This window comes from Schistocerca serialis, chromosome 2 (assembly GCF_023864345.2).
Source record: "Schistocerca serialis cubense isolate TAMUIC-IGC-003099 chromosome 2, iqSchSeri2.2, whole genome shotgun sequence".
Taxonomy (NCBI): Eukaryota; Metazoa; Arthropoda; class Insecta; order Orthoptera; family Acrididae; genus Schistocerca; species Schistocerca serialis.
In genome coordinates, this window is record NC_064639.1 from 464232887 (window position 1) to 464260016 (window position 27130).

The window sequence follows — 27130 nt, forward strand, 5'->3', positions numbered from 1 at the left end:
TCACAGCCTCTGTCATTTGCATTCTTTTCACCAACAGCAGCATTTCTGGACGGCACAGGTGGGAACTCTCCATGCAACAAAAATAAGGAAGATTGGGTTCAATATACCATCAACATTGAGGTCATCAGAGACGGACCATGAGACCAGACTGTGTCAAGAATGGGGGAGGAAATCAGCCATTACCTTTCAAAAGGAAATGTCCCAGCATTTGCCTGAAGAAATTTAGATAATTCACGGAAACCCTAAATGTGGATGGCTGGATGCACGTTTGAACTGTTGTCCACGTGAATGAAAGTCCAGTGTGTTAACCACTACGCACCTCGGTTCTCCCTGTAACATATCCTTTGTTCCTGTAATCCCCCCTCCCCGCCACGACCTTCCTCCCAGTCCGGTACTACACATACCCCTTCTATTGTATCTTAATGCTCATTTCATACCGATACACCTTGTATGTAGCACTTGGGCAACAAACATTCAGTAAAACATGGACAAACTGTTTCAGTGAAACAAAAGTAAACACTAGCAAAGATAATCATCTACAGACACTTGAAACCCGCACTGTTACCAATACATACAACGTATCATACATATAGTCACTGGAAACAGAAAGTTCACAATTCTTTTGGAAATAATACTGCTTTCTGTAACATAAATAAAGGGGGTGTGGCGGCATACATGACCATAACTTTAAACTTTGGTATATATAGGTCATTTTTCATTTGAAAACCTATATATATCAATGGAATCAATAAAGAGTACAGAATTTAATAGCGTCATAAAAAATTGAGATTTTCTCACCATTTGTAAGTAGGCCTACCCTGTATCCTTAACACATATCCTGTCTTCCTCTCTCCCCCCCCCCCCCTCAAATCTCGGCAAGCTCTTACTGGTAGCACTTGCATTTCCCCAACCCCTACTCTGCTATCCCTTGCCCTCTCTGCCCCATGCCTCTTCCGTACCATCTGCCTGCCTCCAACTAGATTGCTGCTCACCTTAGTTGCAATTGGGGCTTAATGCCTGGAGACAACAGTGACCGCGCGCGCGCGCGCGCGCGCGCGCGCGCGCGCGCGCGCGCGCGCGCGTGTGTGTGTGTGTGTGTGTGTGTGTGTGTGTGTGTGTGTGTGTGTGTGTGTGTGTGTTTTCTACTGCAGAAGACAGAGTTTGTCGAAAGCTTTACTACTTTGGAAGACTTTTTCATTTTGCCTGCTGCAGCTCAACACCTCCCCTATACAGTGAGTAGCAATCTATCCTTTCCAATTTGTTGTTATTTTCTAACCTGGAATTCCCATTGTTTAACTCTGTGAGTACCAGTCATTTCTGACGAAGCCACCATTTTATTAATTTAAGTACCAGTGCCTTTAATATGAAACCATCAATGCCATTGGAAGACAGAGACATCTAGTGGTAGAGTGAGTTACTTCTACAAATGTAGTGCATTGTATCTGCTACTTATAGCATTCAAAGCAACTGGAGTGTGTGACATACTAGTCTTTTTTTCCATACTGAGATCACTGACAGTGAAAATAAGTACATTTGAAGCTATTGTAACGTTAATCGGAGTCTAGAAAAAATGCAAATTTGCTTTCAATTACACCACATGAAATGACAAGTGGCTGAAAACTGTATAACCTAGTGGCTCCAAGGCGAAAAAACATCCTTCAAACTATTGATTGTGTACTTTTCACACACCTTCCCCTTTTTATTGTCTGCTTATTATGAAGATATAGGTCACTTTTGTGAAAAAATCTTGAAATTATATTTATTTTCATATTGCAGAGAGTTGAAGGGTTAATAATGTTGCTGATTGTTATAAATGAAAAGCACAAATTTATGGATGTTCTAATTTTCTTATTTTCATTTATAGTTTGTATAGTTTTTTTACAAAGCACAGACAGAAGAATCACTTTACACGATTCCAAACTGATTTTACCTTATACTTTGATTGCATAATTTTTCACTATGGTGCACATGTACTGCTGTTTTAATAACCAACAGGAAGATCTTAAAATACTGAGGGTAATGGAGTTTCAACTAGCAGATATGACCTGTTCACTGAATGAGGTGAAGCTATTTTTTCCTAATACAAAATACCTTAACCCCATGAATTATCAATAACTTATCCCCATTTTGAGACTCCTGAAGCTCTACATTTATATACATTGGTGTGCAAAACTTGAGGATGAAAGTAATTTATGCATGTGATACCACTGCCAAGTAACACAGCTCGATGAAACTTTGACTATACATAGATGACGACGAAGATGATGATGATGATCATGATGACAACAACGACGACGACGTTTGTTTCGCGGGGGGAGGGGGGTGCACTCAAGTGCTTGGTCATCAGCACCCGTACAAAGTCCCAATTTTTACGCAGTCCAATTTCTACACAATCCAATCTAGCCACAGTCACGAATGATGATGAGGATGAAATAACGATGACAACACCCAGTCCCCAGGCAGAGAAAATCCCCAACCCAGCCAGGAATCGAACTCAGGACCCCGTTATCCAGGGACAACAACGCAAGCCACTAGACCACGAACTGCAGACTGACTATACATAGAAAGAATTGCTGCAGTACAATACGGAACATAATCGAAAGAAACACAGAATGAGACACAGAGAAATGACACTTTTTATTCAAAAACACTGAAGTAACCGCGATTTATGAAGGCATTGCAAACAGCAGATACGTTTCTTAATAGGGTGTGTAATCACCATGGACGTCAGTGCCTGCTCTGCAATGTACTCCCAGGCTGATCACAAGGTTAATAAGTTCTTTTTGGGAGGGCATTCTATTTCTCCACCAGCAGTCAAAAATGCTCGATGGTTGTTGGTGGATGCAGGTGTGCTGCAATGTGTGTCCCAAATGCATCTCATACATGCCTGATGGGATTTAAGTTGGGAGGAACGGACAGGCCAGTCCGTTCACCGAATATCCTCTCATTCCAAGAGATTCACAACATGCACTATTCGATGTGGTCACTCATTGCCATCCATAAATATAAAGTAAGGGCCAGATGCACTCTGAAAAGAATGTGCAAGGGGAAGGTGTACACTGTCACAAGACATTGAATGGTGAATGTACTGTGTTCAAAGATTTGGAGGTCATAAAGCCCATGTAACATTATGCCCCTCCCCACCTGAACGTTTGGCAATGTTCTTGAGTACGTTATGGACCTCTTGCAATATGAGGGGATGTCCAGAACCACCATTCAGATTGAATCTGCTCTCATCTGAGAATAGCACACAATCCCATTGCTTGTTTGCCTAGTTCTTATGCTTTCAGCACCAATGCAAAAGGTGCTGCTGATGTGCGGGTATCAATGGAACACAATTTACAGGTCATCGGGCAAAGATGCCTTTGTGGAGTGCATGACTGCATGCCTTCCAGTCCTGATAAATGTGGTTGCAATTGCACCTGCTTTTTGATGCAGGACCCTTCTTTCCTGTTGCAAATTGTAATGGTAATATGTTGCTGTAGTTGACCATGTTTGGCCACATCCTCTTCCTTAGGCAGCAGTGCCTGTGGTTTGGAATGCTTCCCATACACTTTAAACAATGCTGTGATCAATACCAAACTCCTGGGCTACACTCCATCCTTTCAGTTTCCTGATATTCATGTACTGTCTTTACATATTCCTTCAACTGCCTTCTTTTACAGGGCCAGCCTCATATGACGCTATAGACATGTTGGACCTCATGCCACGTGACATCCAGCTTTTTGTGCATGACTGGGGAGACCTCTGTCTACATGCTCCCACATTTCCATCATATTGTTAATATATTATGTTACTTAATCTACCTTATCCTTAAGGTTTAGCAGAGCACAATCTTTGAGAGAACACACCTTCCAGGGTTTGTTGTGCCAAAGGACGCATGCTGTTAAGATTACCCCTTACTATCATGAAGATTGCATCATCTACTTAATAGAGGCTACAGTTCCATTTTTACTGGCCTTCCCCAATAATCACTGCGTAATCTTTACCAAAAACTTCCACATGGGATCTATACAACTGATGACAGTACTGAGTCCTGCACTTTGCTTAAATATACTAATTATTTCTACCCATACAATACTGTGCAAGTCTGACATTCTCTATTGGAAGGATCCTATTAGTCTTTTCAATTCTCTTAAACTTGTGCCTGTCTTTAGACATTTTCGAAAAATGTTGTCTATCAGATATTTTATTTTCCTTTATTGGTCCAGTCATTTTAAATAGCATACTTGAATACTTAATGTGTAACAGAGTATGTATAGTTAATTACATGCTGGAATAAACACTATGTGAAAATTTGGCACTGATGAATTCTGAAAATTTGGCACTGATGAATTCATTTTCATGTCAACATGAATATACAGTGAAAATGTTCAAATAGAAAGACATGAATATATAGGGAAGGAATGGGGAAATTAGTCTTCTGACAGATGAACTAGTACCCTGAACTGAACCTGCGTCTTTCAAGGAGAAATGTGGGGGAAATTCTACACTTCCAGAAATGTGAGTACTGTTCAAGAAAAACTTAAAATATACATCTACCAGATCTTCTCCCCAATCTTTCCAAGTTTCTCAGATTATCATGCATACTTTGTTATCCATTATCACTAAGAGAAGGGATGTGACAGAACAGCTTTGGTATAGTCTCAGAATTAGGTGCATGAAGAAACAAGACAACCTTTCAGATTTGAGTCTCAAAAGGTCACAAAGTTTCAATTAATTTCATCTTTCCTAAGTGAAGTTCCATTCTGGAAACAACTCTAACAATAGTAAGACATTCTCTGTCATTTCCTTTCTCTCACAAAGGCCTATGCTAGTTCTTCAGGGTGTGCAAACTAGCTTTAGTGGAAGTAGGAACTTGCATATTGGAGTTTGGAGTTACACCATGAAATGTGTTCTTCTGGCAATTGATAAGCCTTTGCTGGCTGAAAGTAAAGGTCTAAATTTGAATTCCATTATGGAGCAGTTTAAGCCTTAACTGGTATTGTATGTCTGTTGAACTTTCTGGTGAACATGCCTTCCCTTTCTGCAGTCATTTTGCCTTTTCCCTTCATGTACCTTGTAGTTGGAACGGTGACTTCTTGCAGTGAAAATGGGGTGCCAATCACACTATTTGACCTTCAGTAATTCCATAGCAAAGTTTCTGTGTCATCTTGCATGCGTATGATATCATCAGATGTGTTTATTAACATTTCCTGTTTATTGCAGCAATTGTGGTGTAATATATTATGGTTATTATTGGCATTGTCTCATAACTAATTTTCAAAATATACAGCCTGTAACAGGTCAATTTGAGCATTGAAAACAACTTGAATAGTGAGTGGTTATTCTCAAAGAGTTGTTAAAGCAGATGAACCAAACACCAACATGCATTTGGAAGAAATTAATGAAGTTTTGGACAACAGCGATTCTGATTCAGATTGCATGATAGAAAGTGGTGACGATATGAATTAAAGAACAGGTAATGGATGATGGTGGTGGTAATGAAACAGAGAACATAAAACAGGTGGTGATGATTTGAGTTCAAAATAGTCATAGCACTGTGTTTCCTAATTTTATGGTATGGGAAACTCCTCCCAACAGAGAAAAAAAAGCACAACCACCAACTAATATGAGAACAAGACAACATAACACAGTGTATGGAATCTACATTTTACTCCTGACATTTTAAACACTATTCTGCGGTAATCTAAGAATAACAGGGTAAAATAAAACAACTCTCACAACAACATATCTTTTGTACATGATTCTGATGATCTGGAACTGAAAGATTTTATGAGCTTACTTATATTCACTGCAATCTCCAACTCTGGCAATGAATCCATCGAATAATCTTTTCTCAGTGGGTGCAACTGGCCATATTTTTTCCACCGTAATATATGTAACAGTTTGTGTTCATATTAACAGCTCTTCTATTTGAGAAACAACATGACAGTGAAATAGAATATGTGACTGCTACAGTGCCATACACTTAAACAGATTTATTGTGAAATGTCAGTAGTATTACTCTCCAGGCTGTACTATGTGCACCCATGAAATGCTTGTACCTTTCCGTGGTCGATGTAGAGTTTGGATGTATTATCAACAAAACAGATGAAATATAGGTAACAAAGGATTGTGTGTATGACAGACACCATAACCCAGTACTTATGGAATGCCTGAACTGTGAGACTCTTTGAAATTTAACATCAAAATTGGAATTTATCTTTGAAATTTTCCAGCAAATTTGTTTCTATTTTTAATTCTTGATTGTTTAAGACTGGTATAGCATATGTTTAGTAATTAAAAGTTTTATTTTTATTGAGAAAAGCAGTTGCTTCCACTTTTTTGTGAAATCACTGACTTTTTCTGCATATTTTCTTCTCGATTGTTAATATTACATGTGTTACCTCACTGACATATGTTTCAAACAATATGCTGTAGCTAGCTGAGCTCAATAAACAATTAATAAATAAAGACAAACATTGTACAAATCTGTAGTAAATTTCTCGAGTCTGGGAGACACCATGATACCAGTTATGCTACAAAATCTGTTACCAGTTAAAGAGTTATTCAGTCAATAAGTTTCATTGCTGCAAACATGCCATTGCAGAATAAAATATTTGTGGTGACAACCACCTCTAAGCCTGCAACTAAGTCAATCTAAGCCAATATTTCTCTCATGCAAACTAGTTGAGCAACACTGAGGAATTGTAATGGGTGATAAACTGCGAGTTGGTCAATGAAGCTTGCTCAGGTGACGGTCTACTGTATGCGAAGCAAAAAAAAATTTGGACTCAAGTCCAGTTAATGAATGTGTTTTAATCTGTGGAGAAGACTTATTTCTTTTCACACTCCACTGCTGGATAAAGGTTCATATAGAGATAAAGAATATTATTAAATATGAATGTGCATTACTTTCTGAAAAAGTTACTGTGCAACAATATTTACTTTATGAGTCCAAAAGTGATCACCTACCATACTTTAGCCTACAAAGCACAGTGGTATCACAACATAACTTGACAGGGTACTGGACAAAAGGAGGGAGGGAAAGGGGAATCAGTTTCATTAGGACAACAGATTTTCTTCAATGTTAAACAATAGACAAGACAGCAAATGACAGTGTTATTGCATTGGGTACTACTGCACAGCAAATGAAAATATTATGCAGTTTCAAATAGGATGTTTGGTTGCAAGAACTTTATTGTGTTCTGTATTGTTTCTGAACTGCATCAGAGCAAATTAAAAGAATAAACGCGATATTTTCATCAGCAATAACCATTTCTAGAACCATACAAATAATAAAATGCACACTAAAATTGTGAAGAATAGAGCAGCTCACAAATTAGAAAAGCTGACTGTGCACTGTAATGAATGCTACATTGACTGCTTTACTGTTGGGCAAATACTAGGAGAAACACTTTGACTGCAGCTGGTATAGCGCTGATACAAAGTATTACTTATCTTTACACAATAATTAATTTGGCAGTTTTTTGCTACCTATAGAAGGATATCGTACTGATGTCTCAATGTCACTACAAGATTTTTACGTCTCTAAGTATAACATACCAAGCATTGCAGTCAGCTAGATAAGATCAGTTGATTTCACTCTGGATATTTGGTCAAATATTACTAGCCAAATAGGCTATGTGATTTTTTTTTCCAAATCAGACGTATCGCTGAAGTAGAATAAATCCATACCTCACCAAAGTGAAAATCTTATGCGAAGCAATAGATGGTACAATTTTTGAGGACTACATGAAAACTCAGGTAGACCTACTGTACAGGTGCCATGCACAATAGTAACAGCAGCTGATATTTCGCGCTTTCTGGTCGGCAGCCGTTTTGAACTGGAAATAGGATACTATTGCAGCAGTTAAAATAGTAATATCCCTCACACACATTACCAATTATATTAAATGGCCAAATAACCTGGAGACAAAAACACACTGAATAATCTGTGTCAAATCAAAACAGCATTTCAAAATTTATTTAAAGCATGGTGTACAATATTACTTCGTGATCAAATACGTAACACTGATTAGTAAACATATATCCTACTTCTCAATATCAATATTCCAAACATCTACATCGTTTCAAGGCATGCTGTCTCAGGCATTAAAGATGCGCCACACAAAACTGGTCTTACCAACTTAGTGATGATAATATTTTCCGATTGAAAGTGATAAATAGAGTACGGTAATGATTCGAATTCTCAGATTTAATTGATATCCAGAAATTCATTTACTGCATAGTTACTGCGAAAATGTGTAGATTCATTTTCTACCAGCTACAAATAAATTAAATGGAAAGCACACAGGCTTTTTTTCTGCGAGTCATTAGCCCCTAGGTTTTGGTTATTCCCAAAATTTCTAATGAGCAACTACATAATTATTAGAGTGCACGACAATACCTGACATTTGGTCAAACAAAATTATTCGTGAAATCACTCGAACACAAGCTTACCCTCGGCCTCCCGTAACTGTAGCTTATCTCTAAACGGGGATTGCTCCAAATGACTATAGTCTTATATAAGGGAATTTAATACCGCAATTACTCTTATTTTCATAAACACAGTACATACGGATCTTCACGAGAATGTCTTTGGACCGTCTTGGTTCAGAACATTATCATAATGAAAATGCATACACATTATTATTGCAGTTATTTGTGCTGAACGTCATGGTATTCGAGTTGCAGACAGCGCAAAATAATTGATACCTGCAAATAATGACTGGTGCATTTTACGAAAAAAAATTATTGCAAATAACCTACTGTGTGTGACTGCGTGGATTACAAAACGGTGTGGTTAGGCTTCCTGAACATAGTAAAAATCTGAATTCGATAATAGTAGCAGTCAACACTGGCAAGTAGTGGATAAAAATCTATTTTATTAGTGCCTCCTGTCATTTATCTATTCGACTTCGTATCATCTTTGTCATTCACTTAACGATGTATTGCATTATTCTTGTAATTGCTGTATAATTATTTAGTACTAATATAATTTTGTTAATTGTAGAGTATATTTATCTTTTATTATTTTCTTATGCTCTCTAGCATTACCCAATGTTTTTTTAATTATTATTTTTTTAACTTTGACGTCAAGATGTTCAAAGGTGAATAAAACATACAGTAGCGAGGTAAGTAAACGCGACTACATTCCAGTTGTTAATACAGTTTCGACGAACGCCTTGAATAAATCTCTCCGCCTTACATCGAAGAGAAAGTGAAACTTCGGTGCAGCCATGAGTTCAAAAGCAAACAAGAATTCTTTCTGGTGTAAGTGCTCGGTGTGCGTGCGCAACTGGATTCGCCGTGCACAGTTCGCATTCACAGTTCTTCACTTTTATTTCGCTGGTTGTCGCATGGAATGTCGGGTTTTCATCAGTACACCTATCGGCCCCCAAACATACTATTCATTGACTGTAATGTGGCTGATGGTACGTGTATTTCGCATTTCATGAATCGAATTTTATTGACTTTGTCTCCTTTTATACGTCTTTGACCCAATCCTTAAAGTGCTTCGCATATGTCTCTGCAGGCATAAGAGAACTGTCTAATATAAAGCCGTTATTGAAATTCGAAACAATCACTAAAGATGCGTCCACTCAGTGCCTTCTTAGTGTTCAACTTAGCGCATGGTCATAAATTTCCAACAGCGCAATCACGCATGCACATTCATGCATGCGTAACTTCCCTGATATGGAGGCTGTGTGTAATGCGCATTGCTACCCGCCATCGGTGAGAAACTTTGCAATTTTTAGCAGACGACAGGCAGCTGAGGCCCACATGTGTTTGATTGTGCAGTATGATGAGTTTATGCTGTTAAGCGATTAATGTGCAGTAATGCCTGTTGACTCCAAAGGACCCTTGAGTTTTTAGATGATTTTAGACAAAGAAGAAAGTCGTATGGAATACTGTTTGTGAAGATTATTTGAATAAAAAGTCGAGACGTGTTGCCCCGAGCGCCGCGTATTAGATAAGAAGTATCCGATCATATTCCGCTAAATAATAAGACACGTTGAGTTTCGAAGAAAACAGAGAAGAATGCACCAGAAAGTTATGAAAAGTGTATACGAAAACTGTGGACGAATATTTATGCTGTGGCGACTTAAAAGTGCAACAACTAAGGAATCTGACATCTGAACAAAAGAAGTGACGAGGTACGTGTAGCTCCTCATTAAACTGCTAAAAATAGGAATGGAGCACACTGATGATGAGAAAAATACGAAACCGAAGAATACAACTTTCGTTCTAGTGGATTCCGGCGTCTGTGAAACTCCCAAATTTGGAGTCCAGAGATGTTAATCTACGTATCATAATTTCATTATTAAATTCAAATGACGTATTGAAAGTTAATTTACTTTCACACAACGATTAAGAACATCCCTTAAGAATTTCTGTTTCAGAAATAATACCTTTTACTTTTATTTACTTATTCGTGTTCCGTTGCTCCAGTATAAAATAGAATTGCATGGTTAAGGAACGTGTCATACATGAGAACAATACCTACAGATGCTAATAGATAAAAATTGTAATATGTGTTACGCATTTCCTCAGTGAACAGAGGTATAAGACAACCAAATAATACATTATAATTATTCCATATTACAAGTTACAAATTAGAATTGATTTTTTTAAATGAGGAATAAATAATTCAAACGAGTACATAAGTCACCAGTAAGTAGGTAACAAAATTTTATTGACAGTCTTATCACTGCAGACCCCGGGTAGAAAATCTAAAATCTCGTTGTGACTGTATCCTGAAGTTTGTTGACAAAACATAGTCATCACTTTGTAGTTCCAGTATCTCTGTTGCTTATATACTTCTTTACACACAGTCACTTTTACATTTTTTTCTATGTCGCCTTTTCATCACAATGAACACAACACAAGCTCCAAAGCAAAGAAGGGGATTCATAGCAGACTGCTCGCCCAATTAGGCTATGTGTGGACAGGAGAAGACCCATGTCTTTTTTCCACAAATTTTTGTGCATGCCCTCTTATCCCCGTGTGTCCGCGATCGTGCATGACGGAAGATGCATTGTGTGGACATACCTTAACCCAAATGGTTCCAGTTCGAATAACCATAGCATAAATGCTAGCCTTTCCTCAGATCATGTTGGTCATCATCAGTAATTTGCGCTCTGCCTTTAGATTTCCTCTTCAGCTACAATTATAATGATATACCAACAAAAAGCGTCAACTGACATGCAGGGTGAGCACTAATAAGACCGAAAAGCTACAGGAATGGTTTCCTGGCTGGAAATGAAGGAAAAATGGTGCTATGAACATGTGTCTGGAAATGCGTCGTTCCCATGGTAGATGGCGTTGACGATTGACAGTTCCTATGACCATGTACCATGTGTTCCTTGTTTGTCGCAGGCTGTATGACTGATGTAGTGTAATGGGAGCAGCCGAATAGTCAGGTGTTCATATCGGGAACTAGTTGATGTGGTGTTTTTGTATGGCCAAGCTGATGGAAACGATCAGGAGACAACACAGCTATACCAAAACAATTACTGCCACAGATACCAACCACATTACACTACATTTCAAGAGCATTTTGGGATTTTCTGTGATCATGGATCCTTTCAGACAGATGAATGCGCAGGGAGGCAGCGCATTGTGTGCACAGCAGATTTAGGGGCCAGGTTGTACAGGATATCGAGATGAACCTTAGTACAAGCTACCACCAAGTGACCTGCCAACGTGGTATAATCTGAAGTACAATTATGTGTGTCCTGCATATAACCGTTAATATTCCTATCACTTGCAACCCCATGGAAGCCACTTTGAACATCTGTTATGATGTGGATGCGACGCAACTCTGTACTATGTTCCTGGACAGTTTGCTGTCGATGCATACACACTGTCAATTTCCAGACACATGTTCATGGGACCTTTTCTCCTCCATTTCCAGTCAGGAATCTGGCCTTGCAGTTTGCGCCCTATATGCACAAAGTTTTGGGCTAAGGCAAAGGATCAAGTGAGGCGGTGCAAAGGTTAGCACACTATACTCACATTCAGGATGATGACAGCTCAAACCCACATCTGGTCATCCTGATTTAGGTTTTCTGTGATTTTTCCAAATCACGTTAGCCAAACGCCAGGATGGTTCCTTCGAAAGAACACAGCTGCTGACATCCTTCCCCATCCTTCCCTAAGCCGATGGGACTGATGACCCTGCTGTTTGGTCTCCTCCACCGAATCAACCAACCAACCAAGGCTAAGGAGAGCTAGAGCTGCAATACAGTGACAAGTGCACTACTTCCACGCACATCATGTTAACGTAAAAGCTGAAACCCTTAAATTCTTTCTTTCTTATGTCAAATGGCAGGTTTTTGTTTTCCAGTGCATCTGTAAAGCGCTGTATGGAATAATTAAAGCAACTTCACCACTTAAGGTTAGTGCCCACATCAATACACATGCTTCATTGTTCATTCCCTCATATTCTCTTCCGTTCACTCCAATGTATTCATAGTTACAAGTCAATGATGGTGTGTACAAGCGAGTCCTCTGCTCATTGTGAATGCATATTTTCTTGTGCTCACTTCAGTGTAAATGGGCTTCTTATGCATCCAAATCAAGGCAGGTACACACACAACTATCTTTCTGCACACATCACATCCCCACAGACAGACAGTAGTGTGTAGGCAGAAGATTTGTGCAGATATGAGATGTGTGCAAATCTGAAAATTGAAGATGGTGGTATGAGCAAAATTGCTCAAATCTTTCCGTGCATATCACATTTGTTGAAACAAATTGGAGTTGTGGACAGGAGGTAATTCAAAGCTGATGCATGGAAAGTTTTTGAGTCAGCTATTTGTTCAGTTTAGTGCTTCTCATCTCTGCATACACAGTGAATTCTAAAAATATAGATACATGCCAGTATTTTGGGAGTTCAGTAATGAATTTATTGAAATATATATATATATATATATATATATATATATATATATATATATATATATATATATATATATATATAAGAGAAGCGCAACTCCCATGTTAAAAGAGGGAAACACAGGCCGATAGCAGCGCCTCTAGTGGTTTGGAGATGAACTAAAACAAGGATAAACGTTGCGGGTTGCATCCCTCCTAGCTTATGTACATTGTTTTTTTTTTTCTTTTAATTTTCTTATCTCAGTTTTCTGGGCTTGCTACGTAATTATTTTGGCTTGCATCATAATAAAATAACTGAAACTGGGCTATAGCACAATGCAGTACAACAGTGACAAACCTATTATTCAGGAATATTTGTAGTCCAATTTAGCTGCAACAATTTTATTTACCTTCAGCTATTTAAGCTACAAGCTTAATTCGACTTGCTGTCAGTTTCAAGTATTGCATCTAGTTTTTATGACACACAAAACATCCTGGATCTTTTATATGTCGATAGAAATCAATATAAGTGTGTCAGTTTACAAGTCTATTTTTAACGTTTGCGTCTGACTGTCGCTGCTCCAATGATGTATTCTTGAGCATCAACTGTCAGGCACTAACGTCAAGAATAGACTTTCAGACTGACACATATTGATTTCTATCAACATATAAAAGCTCCAGGACGTTTTGTGCATCACAAAAACTAGACACAATACTTGAAACTGACAGTAAGTCGAAACAAGTTTCTAGTCTAAATAACTGTCACAAGCTAAATAAAAATTGTTGCAGCTAATTCCTGAATAATTTCATACTTTGAAATCTTATAAACCTTTGGGTCAGTGTAGAAAAAAACTTTAATTAAGAGAATAATTGCCAGTTAAAGAGGTTCAATTAAGAAATCTTTATCACAGTATTAATTAATGAAGAATTCTAAAATTGTTACAACTATATTTCAGGACTTTAATTTCTGAGTAATTGCCCAGGAAACTTGCACTACTGACCACTAATTTCTTAAAAAATGTTCCTACATCTTACGATTTTAAACGCTTCAACACAAAAAAAGAAGACATAAATATTAAGTACCAAAAATAGGCAAGGTGGATAAAAACAGTGAAATGAAAACAAAACGTACTTTTTATTTCTCAAGCATACAATAAAAATTTCACTATGAACAACAGTTTCACCTGATTCACTGGTGATATTAGAAATTACACAAGGAACACCTGCCACATGTTTCAGGAACACATCCCTGTTTAACCTATGCCTAGTTTTATTCTTACAATCTTCCTCAAAAAAAACAAACAAAATGAGTTGCACAATTCACATCAGGTGACAGTTCACACTTTTCCATTTCAGAAGCAATTCTTGAAGTTGTTTTGGAAACCTGTAGAAATGTTTGTTGCTAACTTTTTCCATTGATACGACATAATATCCAGATGAACAGCCGGGGAATTAACAGGAGTATTTCAACGTCGATTTGTTATGTTGAATATTCTGAAAAAAATAAAATTCTTCTTAAAATAAAACTACTACTGACATACCAAAGTTGTTTAAGTAAGCAAACAAATCACACAGCTACATTCATGATAGGAGAGAATACATTTCATTTATAGGCTACGAGATTATTTACTGAAAACTAAATGTCTTACCTTAGGATTAATTGCGGACCTTTTTTTCAGCAGGAAATCTCTTCAATTCTACAGTGAACTTTATGAAATTTAAAGAAAAAAAACCTGTTTATAATGAAGATCAATACCATGTAAATATGAAACATATGTAAAGACGACTGTAACTGTTGACTTCAGTACAGAGCAAGACGATATAATATCAACAACCGCCGTTGGATAGCTCTCATTGGTCCATTCCAACTTGGTTTAACCTCTAGCGCATCTAGTGGTCTGGAAGGAACTACCTGGCTTGTTGCCTCTTCTCTCATATAGCTTTCACCCTGAAACGTCCCCTTTGAACAATTATACAAGACTGTCCTTAAACTGACACACAATATTTTGTTAGCGCAACGCAATCTGACTTTCAAAATTCCCTACAAAAGAATGGCCCTGACTAAAATTAAACTATACCTTTCACAAATCACTTACCTCACAAAAATCTTCGCTGCTCAAGCTACTGCAATACAGCGAGCGCCACTACTGCCAGCTAAATAAAAGTTCAAACTATGGAAGGCACTAACTACTGATAGGGATAGTTAGCAAATGAAAGATATTAATAGAGAACAAACAATGTATTTACCTTGATATCATCATATATAAATATAGCAGTTCATGACAAATTTCAAAACTCCGCCATCTCTCTCCCCACATCCACCACTGCTGGCGGCTCACCTCCAACTGCGCAACGCTACGCGCTGTTCACAGCCAGCTGCCTAACACTACAATGGCGAGTATTACAACAATGCAAAGCAGCCACAGACTGCACACAGCACAGCCAGTGATTTTCATACAGAGGTGGCGTTACCAATAAAAAAACCTAAACAGCCTACAAAAACCTAAACAGCCTACTTACATAGCCCCCATGCTCCCCACAAAAAATTTTTACAAATGGTGTTGGGCACTGGCCAATACAGATTTGACAAAAAATTTTCACAATTACAGTAACAAAGATATAAAATGCACACACTTATTGATACAATGTTGGTCAAAAGCTCAAATTTTCTCACAGAATGCACACACTTATTGATACAATGTTGGTCAAAAGCTCAAATTTTCTCACAGTCCATGAAGACAGTCCTGATCGTTCATTACGGTAAAATAGTAGTGTTTTTCTCAAAGTCTGAGCAGTAGAAGAAAATGCACACGGAAGTAGTGGATTTCCATGCAGTCTTGAAGAAGTAGTGTTGTCCTTCCAACGGAAAGACAGTGCTGACTCTCGACATGCAGACAAGTAATGGGTCACAACAGAGCAAACCCACAGCAGAGTCATTCGAAGTTTTGAAGAATATTGGTAGGTAGGTCATCACAGAGCAGACCCACTGCAGTCCTGGTAGAGAGTATTGGTGGGCCACCAGAGGTGCAGACCCACTGTAGTCCTTGTAGAGATTGTGGACAGGCCCACTGTAGTCCTGGTAGAGATTGTGGTATTGGTTGGCCATCAAAGATGCAGACCCACTGTAGTCCTTGTAGAGATGGCCAGCAGCCATCTGTTGTGACTGTGTGGGTGTACAATCACCAGTGAAGAGTCTTGCAGTTAATATAACAAGTCCATAACCACCACTTGTGCACTCACGAAGTTTTTGCAATTGTCCTTAGAACCAGCAATGCTGTTATCCAGCCCCTTGCCGAAATAGTAACACACGTGCAAACACTAACAGTCCCAACTTCTCACATAGTGTCCATATAGTATGACCAACAGAAAAGTGTGCAGTGAAATGAATGCTTACAAGTTAATAATATGATGAACTGGTGTCAATTACAATTTTATGACGTAAGAATACAATTACAAAGGTACAAAATACATCATTAAAAACATAACAATACAGATAACATTTGTAGTAATATAGGCTCTACAAAACAATAGAAATAAACTTATACATCAGTGTTACAAGAATTATGACATAAGTAAATACATGAAAGATCAGAATAACTTGCGAAACATCAACTTCACACATGAGCATTAAAACAAAACAGAATAAATAATGTCTAAGCATCTTTACAAAGTAAATAACAGAGTATTAGAAAAATTCTACAACATAGCTCTCATCAGCTAAACACATAAAGACAGGAAAAACACAAATACACAAGGGTACACAAACATATAGAGGGATGACACAAAAGGAAAGGACAGGGTTTGTTTTACTGCAGTATTTTGCATGGAGATCTCCCTTCGTTCAGCATTATTCCCAAAAAGTCCTATCTAAGCCTGCTTTCTGTATTCTGTTCACATCCTCTGTCAAAAATAGTTTTTCTCCACTGTACAGTATCCTTTTTTTTTGCCACACCATTTTCTGATAGCTTCTCAATGCATTTCTTATAAATTCATCATAGTTAGTTTCTTATATAGTCTACCCCCTCTTAAGCTAACTTAAATCTACTGAGCTCAGATGCTAAACTAAGGGACGAGGCAATGCAGCAGCACATAACAAATTAACACAAACAGCAATGACAAAAAACGCCAATTTGCAAAGCAAGCAGCAGTAAATCTAAATTAACAGAAAAAAATGCAAAATTACAACTAATATGAGTCGATGTGCAGCAACATGAAAAATAAATGAGTAGTAAAATTGGCTTAGCAGAGTAACACAAAGTCAAATTCAGTAACACTACGCCTGGCAAACAGCAGTAACTTATACCTAAACATGACATAGCTCAAGCAGAAAAAATATTACAGTAAAGACAACAATGCAGATAAGGGAAATGTATATTCACATCTTAATGTCTATGTAAATTAAAGTGGTGCACCACAAGAAGTTATTCTACCAAAAAGTTACCAATTACTTGAAAAGAAAATTATGAATGCAGTTCCTGTGAAGGTAAATGTCATTTTGTGCTCCCTCATTTTTTTTAAAAAAATTATTATTTACTCGATCTGTAGACAGAAAATATTTATATTAGTACATCTATAAAATTTTATTATAACCAATGCTGCAGTGCAGCTAGAAACTAGATATCAAATGAAATAAGCAACTATGTACAAAGCAAAGCATAAGAACATCGTTCAATAGTCATGTGGCATTTCATAAGTAGTAAAAAAATCTCTCATCTAGAAAGACAGTAGTCATAGTCAGGTGTGTAGACAAACTATTTCTTGTCATTTCATTAGGCATTTCAGTAAATATCAGAAAGTACGATATGTTTCCAAGTAATCAGCGTGTCGGATTTGCGATGCTTTCTCTAAAGGAATGACAATGGCCAGGATAATGGCCTCCCTTTTTTTTTCTGTGCTCTGAAAGGCACGCGCTAATGGCTTTTTCTCCAGGCGTCTGACACAGCTGGGTGCCCACGACGCATTACGTGCAGGTGGTCACTTAACTTTCTTACGGAAATATTTACGACAGCTGTTTCCGCTACAGTGACAGTCTCACATAAGAATATTTCACAGGTCAAGAATTAGCGTTCCAAATCTGTAGAAACAAAACCCTATAAATATAACAGTGTCCAAAAAATTTTTCGTCGGCATTGTAATACATTCACACATGTACACACATTTCATAATTCTAAAGTACGATTCTTGGTTTCCAACATCTTGTTTCACAAGTCAAGAGTCCCTACCCACTATTACCTTATTACACATATACATATCCATCGACACTCGTCAATATTTCGTCATTATAAATATGAAGCATAATCAAATAACTCATATAGCCTCAGCCTATTAATCATAAACATACCTCAGCAGCATAATACACATCGTCGTCGTAAAAATAACATCATAACACCTCAGTCAAATCTCAAAATCGTCGTAGCTTTCTGCAATAATTTCAAACCCTAAAAAAATATTCTCTGCTCATTTCAATAATGTCATCTACCTCAAACGTACTTTAAAATCATGCTCCCTTACCAAATATATCATTCAAAGCTCTCATAGTATCACAATGGTTCCGAAAAAATATGAGCATTTCACAAAGTACAGACAAAATACAATTTCATAAGTGTGAAGTTATCCAACTGTGTAATTGCGTAAACATCTGTCACTGATGTAATAAAAAAAAGTTTAGATAGCTGTGTAATTTGTGTGTTAGAGAAATATGGTACCGATGTGTAAAGTTGTATAAGCAAATACCATATTAGCTAGGGTTCCTTGTGGTTGCCACACACATGGTACACAAAGTAAGCGTGTACCCCCCTGAGGATTAATGTAATTATACCCTCAGGTGTTACAGATTACAGCAATGGAATGAAATGTATCACGGAAAACTTTCTTTGTAATTCAAAAATCTTGAAAAATAAATGTTTTAAGTACAAAATTAATCACTGAAATGCGTGTCCTGTAGCGCTAAATGTGCGTCTTGTTGCAACATAATCTCTGTGGAAGTGTCGTGGTTATTGTCCTCCGAAAGCTAAGTTCTGCAGAAGTCAATGTACTTACCTCATAATACACAAAAGTGAAATGCTTTGCGTATAAATGTCTTAGTTATTACGCTTATTGCCGTGATGAGGAACTTTGCTGTAACGTATTGTTGTGCTACGGAAAAGGCAGTCTCATTGTAGCTATACTACAAAAGTTACTACTAAAACCTGTTTTACTTTCCAGAATAATTTAGAAAAACTGTGCAGATATAAAACAGATACACCGCAAAAGCAACATTGTAAATTGTCACTCATTAGTAGTGTCGTGATATAGTCGTGTAGCTGTCACTTAAACTAACCACTGTGTCATCTGATATCTCACAGAAAGCACTTTAAATACAGAATGTATTTTCAGGTAACCAAAATGTTGCATTAAAATCTCATTAGCAGTACTGGTAAATGTTCTAAGTATGTAAGCCTGATAGTCGTCACGTAATCGTGCAACAAACAAGCAAGAATGTACAATTAACAACACTGTGTCGTCTGTTCATTATAACAATGCATTCGTAATTTCTGTTTAAATAAGTTCTCTTGGTTCTTGACTGGATATTTCACTTCAAACATTGTTACATGTTAACAGATTCTAAATCTGACAAAGCATACTAGAAATGTGAAGTGAAAAGTTTTATGGCAAAGACAAAGTTAAAAAGCAGATTATCTTTCAATAATCGGTTTTACATCTGAAATGTGGTACAATCTTTTACTCTTCAAGGTACTCAGAATTTCAGCTTGAACGCAATTATCATGCAGTATACGTCGGTAAAGAATACTTGAATTTTTCACAAGGTTAGCGTCTATGTTATTTTTCTCTGAGCCAGCGGCCGCACGCAGCTGCCTGCTGTGCGAGTCATTGTCTGTCTCTTTGTTGGCGCGCGCTGTTATTGGGACTAGGAGACCTAACTTCTACAAATTCGCCTTGCCGAGAGGCCCCAGCTCTGTTAGAGTCCCGCCAGTTCTGATGAAATTCACGTCTGTCGTTTTGTCGGTAGTTTACATAGTTTCTTGTTTGTCGGTCATGTGGTGGAGAATTTCGCCCTGAATCGTAACTGCGCGCTGGACCGTTGCGTCTAAAGTTATTCTGTCTCCCGTAATAATAATTATTTTGGTTCCCATATTGTCTGTTTCTCTGACTGTCTCTGTGATAGTCACTACCGCGGAGAGGTGATCTTTCCCTGTAATTATTACTACTCTGCCAACGGATGTCGTACGGGTGGTGTCTGTTTTGGTCACGATATGTGTTGTGAGAATAGCTTTGTCGTGTCCAGTTATTATTTCTTTCATCGCGGAATTGCGACGGATGTGATCTGTAATTGTTGTGCTCCTGCGTTCCGCGATTGTCAGTGTCAATTTCCAGTTCTGGGAACAGTCCCTGAAATGCTTCAATGTCGTCTTTGCAACGTCCTGCCAAAATAATATGTCGTAAATGTTCAGGCAGTTTGATTAAGCAAATGCGGATGAGTTCTGAGGGGCTGTATGGGTTAGAAAGATACTGATTCTTATGCAACATGTCTTCAAAATATTTCACAAGACTGGAAAATTCAGATTGTTCGAAACGTTTCATCATTATGATGCTATGTTTTACTCGATCTTGTGTGGCTTGAGACCAATATGCTGAGAGGAAGGCATGGTAAAACTCTCCTTCACTGTGACAACCGTGAATTACCGATCGCATTCTTACAGCTGGTTCATTCTCCAAGTAGCCACACATAAATTCTAATCTGTGCTCTAATGACCATTTGGGAGGAAAACAATGAGAGAATTGATGGAGCCATGCTTGTGGATGAATGTCGTTGCCAGAATTCTTAAATGTTTTGAATTTACGTGTAGTAATGAACAGCTTATAGTCAAAGTCATCATGTCGGCGAGTCGCATATCGGTCATTGTTACGTCGTTTCGGCGGTTCCATTTCAAAATTCGGTGCACCTTGCCAATTTCTTTCATAACTTCCGAAATGCCCTGTGTTATTATTTTGTGGCTGTTCCGTATTTCTGTGTCCCTCTTCCCGTATTGGGGCGCGAGTATCCTCTGAAATACGTAATTCTTGTATTACCTGTGTCAGCTGATCTTGTACTTCTCGGATTTCTCTTTTGTACTGTGTATTGATTTGATTTTGATTCTGTTTGAATTTTCTAATTTGTTCATACTCTTCTGTGTCAGTGAAGGCTACAGGTCTTGTGTCATTCAGATCATCATCTACCTTTGTAGATAAGTTAGTGACCTTATCCGAAAGTTCGGCTACTTTCTCCGATAGTGAACACATTTCCTCAGCGTGTTTTTCTGAACCAAGTTTCAGAGTGTCCATTTGTGTTGAAATCGTATCTACTGTGTCCTTTAAGTTTTCTTGAGTTTTTGCAAGTTGCGTAGCCGAATCGGTAGATGCAACTGAGTCAATTTTAGCTTGCAAGGTGTTGTGATTTTCATGAACAATGGTTTGCAGTTCTTTTATGGCTGCTTCGTGATTCTGTAATACATTTTCATGCCGCGAAAAAATGGGTTGAAAATGCTCACAAATTTGTGTTTTTATGTCATTACAGACTTTTTGACATTTCGATTCAATGTTATGTAACTCACTAGTTAAATCTTCACGTGTTTGTTCAAGTGTGGTATCTAACTTTTGAAGATTTTGTCCCATTGCGTCTAACTGTTGCTGTGTTTGTCTCTGGTGTTGCTCCATTGTGTCTAACTTTTGAAGATTTTGTTCCATTGTGTCTAACTTTTGCTGTGTTTGTCTCTGATTTTGTTCCATTGTGTCTAACTTTTCAAGCTTTTGTCCCATTTGTTGCATTAATTGTAATAACAATGCACTGGTGTCTGAAACATGTTCCTCAGTGCTTTTCGGCAGTGAATTTGCACCGGCAACATTCACATTTTGACAAGCGGAAAATGTGTCTTGACTCATTTGAGAAAACGGTGAGAACCCAAAACCTGAGTCTGTAGTATTTGCAATATTGTGTTCTGTCATTCCCGATTCCTGAGGCGAGCTGTTGCCGACCAATCGATCGATAACGCTTCCCTGTTCACTACCTGTTTCACTGTCTACACCATTGTTTGCCGCCCGCTCCATTTCCCTATGCGCAATTACCAAATTACTACTTTGAACATTAGTTAATTCATTACCCGGTGGCGCTAACACACTGCTTTCATTTTCACTGTCATTTCTCAGTTTACTTTGGAGCCTAGTGTTACGTTTTTCACACGCCATTATTGTCACAATATTTCACACGATAACACAGAAAAGCACAATTTGAAGAGCAAAATAAAATAACATAGCAATGGAAATAATGTCTACTTAATTGCCAGCGCAGCTGCGAAATACTTGGTGCAAATCTACATGCATGCCACAACTGTTTTACTGTACAACAATGAAAAACTACAACTACAAAGGAAATTCTCTCTATGATTACGCGCTATCAATAAACAATAGCTACACCAATTACACAAACTACAAGAAAAAAATCAGAAGATTCCAGTGAGGTATCCTCGGCTAAGGGTCGACATATGAAACGTCCCCTTTGAACAATTATACAAGACTGTCCTTAAACTGACACACAATATTTTGTTAGCGCAACGCAATCTGACTTTCAAAATTCCCTACAAAAGAATAGCCCTGACTAACATTAAACTATACCTTTCACAAATCACTTACCTCACAAAAATCTTCGCTGCTCAAGCTACTGCAATACAGCGAGCGCCACTACTGCCAGCTAAATAAAAGTTCAAACTATGGAAGGCACTAACTACTGATAGGGATAGTTAGCAAATGAAAGATATTAATAGAGAACAAACAATGTATTTACCTTGATATCATCATATATAAATATAGCAGTTCATGACAAATTTCAAAACTCCGCCATCTCTCTCCCCACATCCACCACTGCTGGCGGCTCACCTCCAACTGCGCAACGCTACGCGCTGTTCACAGCCAGCTGCCTAACACTACAATGGCGAGTATTACAACAATGCAAAGCAGCCACAGACTGCACACAGCACAGCCAGTGATTTTCATACAGAGGTGGCGTTACCAATAAAAAAACCTAAACAGCCTACAAAAACCTAAACAGCCTACTTACAACCCCCGTGCGAGTAACTAGGCGCAACTAAGAACAAAACACTGACTATCTGGCGACTGTCATCTGACAAAACAAAACAACGCAATACTACGCTTGTGTGGCGATTGCCGGAACTACAAACTATTACACTACCAAAGATGGGATAACTCCGCCAATTAGTTTGTCAGTTATGGACTTTTAAACAGTGGATACATTTTTTTGGCCCCCTCTGTATAACTCCATTCTAAACTCTAAGAACAACTCTGAAATAAGACTTGCAGTAACACTTGCAACCTGGCGGCCGAACTTCCCCATATGGGGCCTCCTGGCATCAATGCCACATGATCACTTCGTGGCCTAGATTAAAACGGGCCTCATCTGATCAGAATGTTGTTTTGCATCTGTGGGTCGGCTGCTAAAAGTTCCAGGAAGCGCAAGGCAAAGGTTGATTTGACTTCTTTAACGTGTTTCTTTAGCTTCTGTATGACCGGCAATTTGTAGCTGAAAGTGCAGGTCATGACGAATGATGCGCAAGGCGTTCGTCTCCTTAGCTGAGTGATCAGTGCGTCTGATTGCCATGCAGCGGGTCCCAGTTCGATTCCTGGCCACGTCGGGGATTTCCTCTGCTTGGGGACCAGGTGTTGTCTAGTCTTCATCATTTCATCATTGCCAACTCACAAGTTGCCTTATGTGCCGCCAACTGAAAAGACTTCCAAGTACTCCAGGTGGTGTCTCTCGGTAATCAATGCCATATGATCATTTCATTTCAGCGCCAAGGCATGTCTGGCAGCAGAATGGTGACTTCGCGCTTAATCCTCCTCCTCCACTCCCTGTGCCGTCCGCTTTGTTGTTCGTCGCCCTGGGCTTTTCTTCTTTGCACACGTTGCAGTATCCCTGGATAGCTGCTGCACCCACTTTGCAATCGTCCGGTGATCCAGGATTTTATCATGCCGTTTCAACACAACATAGCGGTGAAAGAGTCGCTGAACTGCGATGGGAGATGCCTCGACGGCGATTGCTCGATGCTCTGAAGTGCATAAGTACATGATTAAAATAGTGCGCCTTCCTCAATGCAGTGCTTACGTACTTATGTCGCTCAGGCGCAACAGTGCCCCCGTAGTACGTGGCTCAAATCCTGCTACTCATTGTGTAGTACAACATATTTATCGATTTGAAGGATATAACCTGAAATATGGAACAATAATTACTCTTTGAAAAAGCTATTTACTCTTTGACTTTTGAACTGTATTATGTTTGTGAAAATGCTTTTATTGGTTGATATGTTTACGTAATACGATTCAATGTAATTAATGCAATGCTTATTCATTTATCAATGTGTTTAATCCGTACATCCTAACAAACGCCAATAATATTAATTGCGAATGTAGCTGGCTCTGCTACGTATTCACGACTCTACCGCTAAACCGATTACGATGATATTTGCTATGGAGGTAGTGGGTCTAGAGGAATGTTTGCATAGACTATAGATAACATAGACTGCGCATGACTTCATTTTGCGCTTTTTACTAGATGCGGAAGTAAAGACCTTTACATATGCTCAGACATGTCTTTTTTGTGTTCTACAGATTAGGTGAAGTGACGAAAATTTCAGCTATGCAAGTGAATTACTTTAAAATACTTGCAGCAGTACAGGGTTTTATTAGAACCAAAAAAATACAAAAGTGCAAAAAATGCCCGACAGATGGCGCTTCATCTGATCAGAATAGCAATAATTAGCACAACAAAGTAAGACAAAGCAAAGATGATGTTCTTTACAGGAAATGCTCAATATGTCCACCATCATTCCTCTACAATAGCTGTTGTCGAGCAATAATGTTGTGAACAGCACTGTAAAGCATGTCCGGAGTTATGGTGAGGCATTGGCGTCGGATGTTGTCTTTCAGCATCCCTAGACATGTCGGTCGATCACGATACACTTGCGACTTCCGCTAACCCCAAAGCCAATAATCGCACGGACTGAGGTCTGGGGACCTGGGAGGCCAAGCATGACGAAAGTGGCGGCTGAGCACACGATCATCACCAAACGACGCGCGCAAGAGATCTTTCACGCGTCTAGCAATATGGGGTGGAGCGCCATCCTGCATAAACATCGTACGTTCCAGCAGGTGTTTATCAGCCAGGCTGGGAATGATGCGATTCTGTAAGATATCGGCGTACCTCTCACACGTCACGGTTGCAGCTACAAATCCAGAATCACGCATTTCCTCGAAGGAAAAAGGCCCGATAACGGTAGGTGTGGTAAATCCAACCCATACCATGACTTTCTCGTCGTGCAATGGAGTTTCCACGACAGTTCTAGGATTTTCGATAGCCCAAATTCTGCAGTTGTGGGCCTTGACAGACCCTTAGAGCGTGAAATGAGCTTCGTCGGTCCACAACACGTTACTCCACCAATCGTCATCTTCCGCCATCTTTTGAAACGCCCACACCGCAAATGTCCTCCGCTTCACTAAATCGCCGGGTAACAGTTCATGATGCCGATGGATTTTGTACGGATAGTATCGGAGGGTACGCCTAAGTGCCAACCAAACAGTAGTGTATGGAATGCCGGTGCTACGTGCAACTGCACGAGCGCTGACTTCCCCGTGCATAGACGAACCCGCTACCGTCTCCATTTCTTCCTGAACTGTCTCAGCAGCATTACGCCTTGTGTTCGGTCGGCCACTACGGGGTCTATCGTCTAAACAACCCGTGGCTTCGAACTTCGAAATCATTCTCGCCACAGCTGATTTGTCAACGGACCTTTACCCGTTCGAATCCCCTTCCTATGGCGATAGGATCGTACCGCTGAACTAGCACATTCCCCATTCTGATTATACAGATTCACTAAGAGCGCCTGATCTGATTCTCTCTCTCATTACAGCTCCTTTTATACACGATTGTCATGCGCAGTCATTAACGTTTTGCTGTTCAGCGCCATCTGTCGGATATTTTGTGAACTTTGTTCTTTTTTTTTTTTTTTTTTTTTTTTTTTTCCCTAATAAAAGCCCATTTATACTGACTTTTTGATCACCCGGTATTTCCGTTAAGTTGAAAGTTAGTATGAATGTTGGTCCTTGGATGCAAAACTTGGTGAATGATTAAGCTTTTGAGACGACATATCGTTAATATGTAGCTCTTTACACCAGTATGAGCAACATTTTATAATATGTTACGCTCCCTTGATATCGTTTCGGCATCTGTACTGGATTAAGCAAAAGCGAAAAAACGCATATGCTTATTTTGTGTAAATACCTGACATTATGCACATAAACGAATTTCCTTTCTTACAAAAGCTTATTACAGCATTTCGCACATATCCTCGTGGAAACGTTAGAAAACTAGTGCTGCGTTCGAAATTGGTATTTTTTCTTTCACTCCTGCTGAAGCGTTGAACTACAAGAATTCAGTACAAAAAAGAAAAGTATTCACTAAAGAACAGTCATTCTGTCGCTTGTTAGAAGAACTGTCAATACGTTTCAACTTGACCACACGTAAAAACGATAACCACTGCTTTATTACAGAAATTTTGGAGAAATTGGGTTAACTGCATTACTACATGTGTAAGAGTTATACTACAGTTCGTTGAAGTGTCAAAATCAATGCTTGATTTGAGCTATAAATGAGAGAAGCTGTAACTATCAGCTCCACTTCACACAGCGCGTAATGACAGGAATTCGGCTTTCTGCCCCGAGTAACGTGACTTAGATGTTGGTTTCAAGCGTTAACACGGCAGAATTAGGGACATGCGCAGTCTATGTTATATATGGTCTATGAATGTTTGATACCAGCCGTCGGCTTTTAACTGTGACGTAATGGATGCTACGACGTCACGTTTTGGTGCGTATTTTCACATGAAATTCTGTGTAGCCTTACATTTTATCCATCGTAATTTCGTTGGTTTATACAGGGTGTTACAAAAAGGTACGGCCAAACTTTCAGGAAACATTCCTCACACACAAAGAAACAAAATATGTTATGTGGACATGTGTCCGGAAACGCTTACACACATCAACAGAACGTACCAGCGTGACTTCAAACACTTTGTTACAGGAAATGTTCAAAATGTCCTCCGTTAGCGAGGATACATGCATCCATCCTCCGTCGTATGGAATCCCTGATGCGCTGATGCAGCCCTGGAGAATGGCGTATTGTATCACAGCCGTCCACAATACGAGCACGAAGAGTCTCTACATT

The 27130-nt window shown here is 38.8% G+C and overlaps 1 protein-coding gene across 8 annotated transcripts in view; it reads right to left on the reverse strand.

The window, feature by feature from the left end:
• The window catches only part of LOC126455599 (uncharacterized), a 148074-nt gene extending 139201 nt beyond the window's left edge, over positions 1–8873 (reverse strand). For 2 of the 8 annotated variants that reach the window (XM_050091352.1, XM_050091360.1), the window contains exon 1: positions 5786–5840. In XM_050091352.1, the coding sequence (XP_049947309.1) occupies positions 5786–5825 (40 nt within the window). In that variant the 5' untranslated portion in view covers positions 5826–5840. Of the gene's footprint in view, positions 1–5785; positions 5841–7886; positions 8006–8040; positions 8110–8392; positions 8575–8754 lie in introns of those variants that run through there. The other 6 variants (XM_050091358.1, XM_050091355.1, XM_050091354.1 and 3 more) reach the window with 6 other exon arrangements.
• Positions 8874–27130: the final 18257 nt, after the last annotated feature.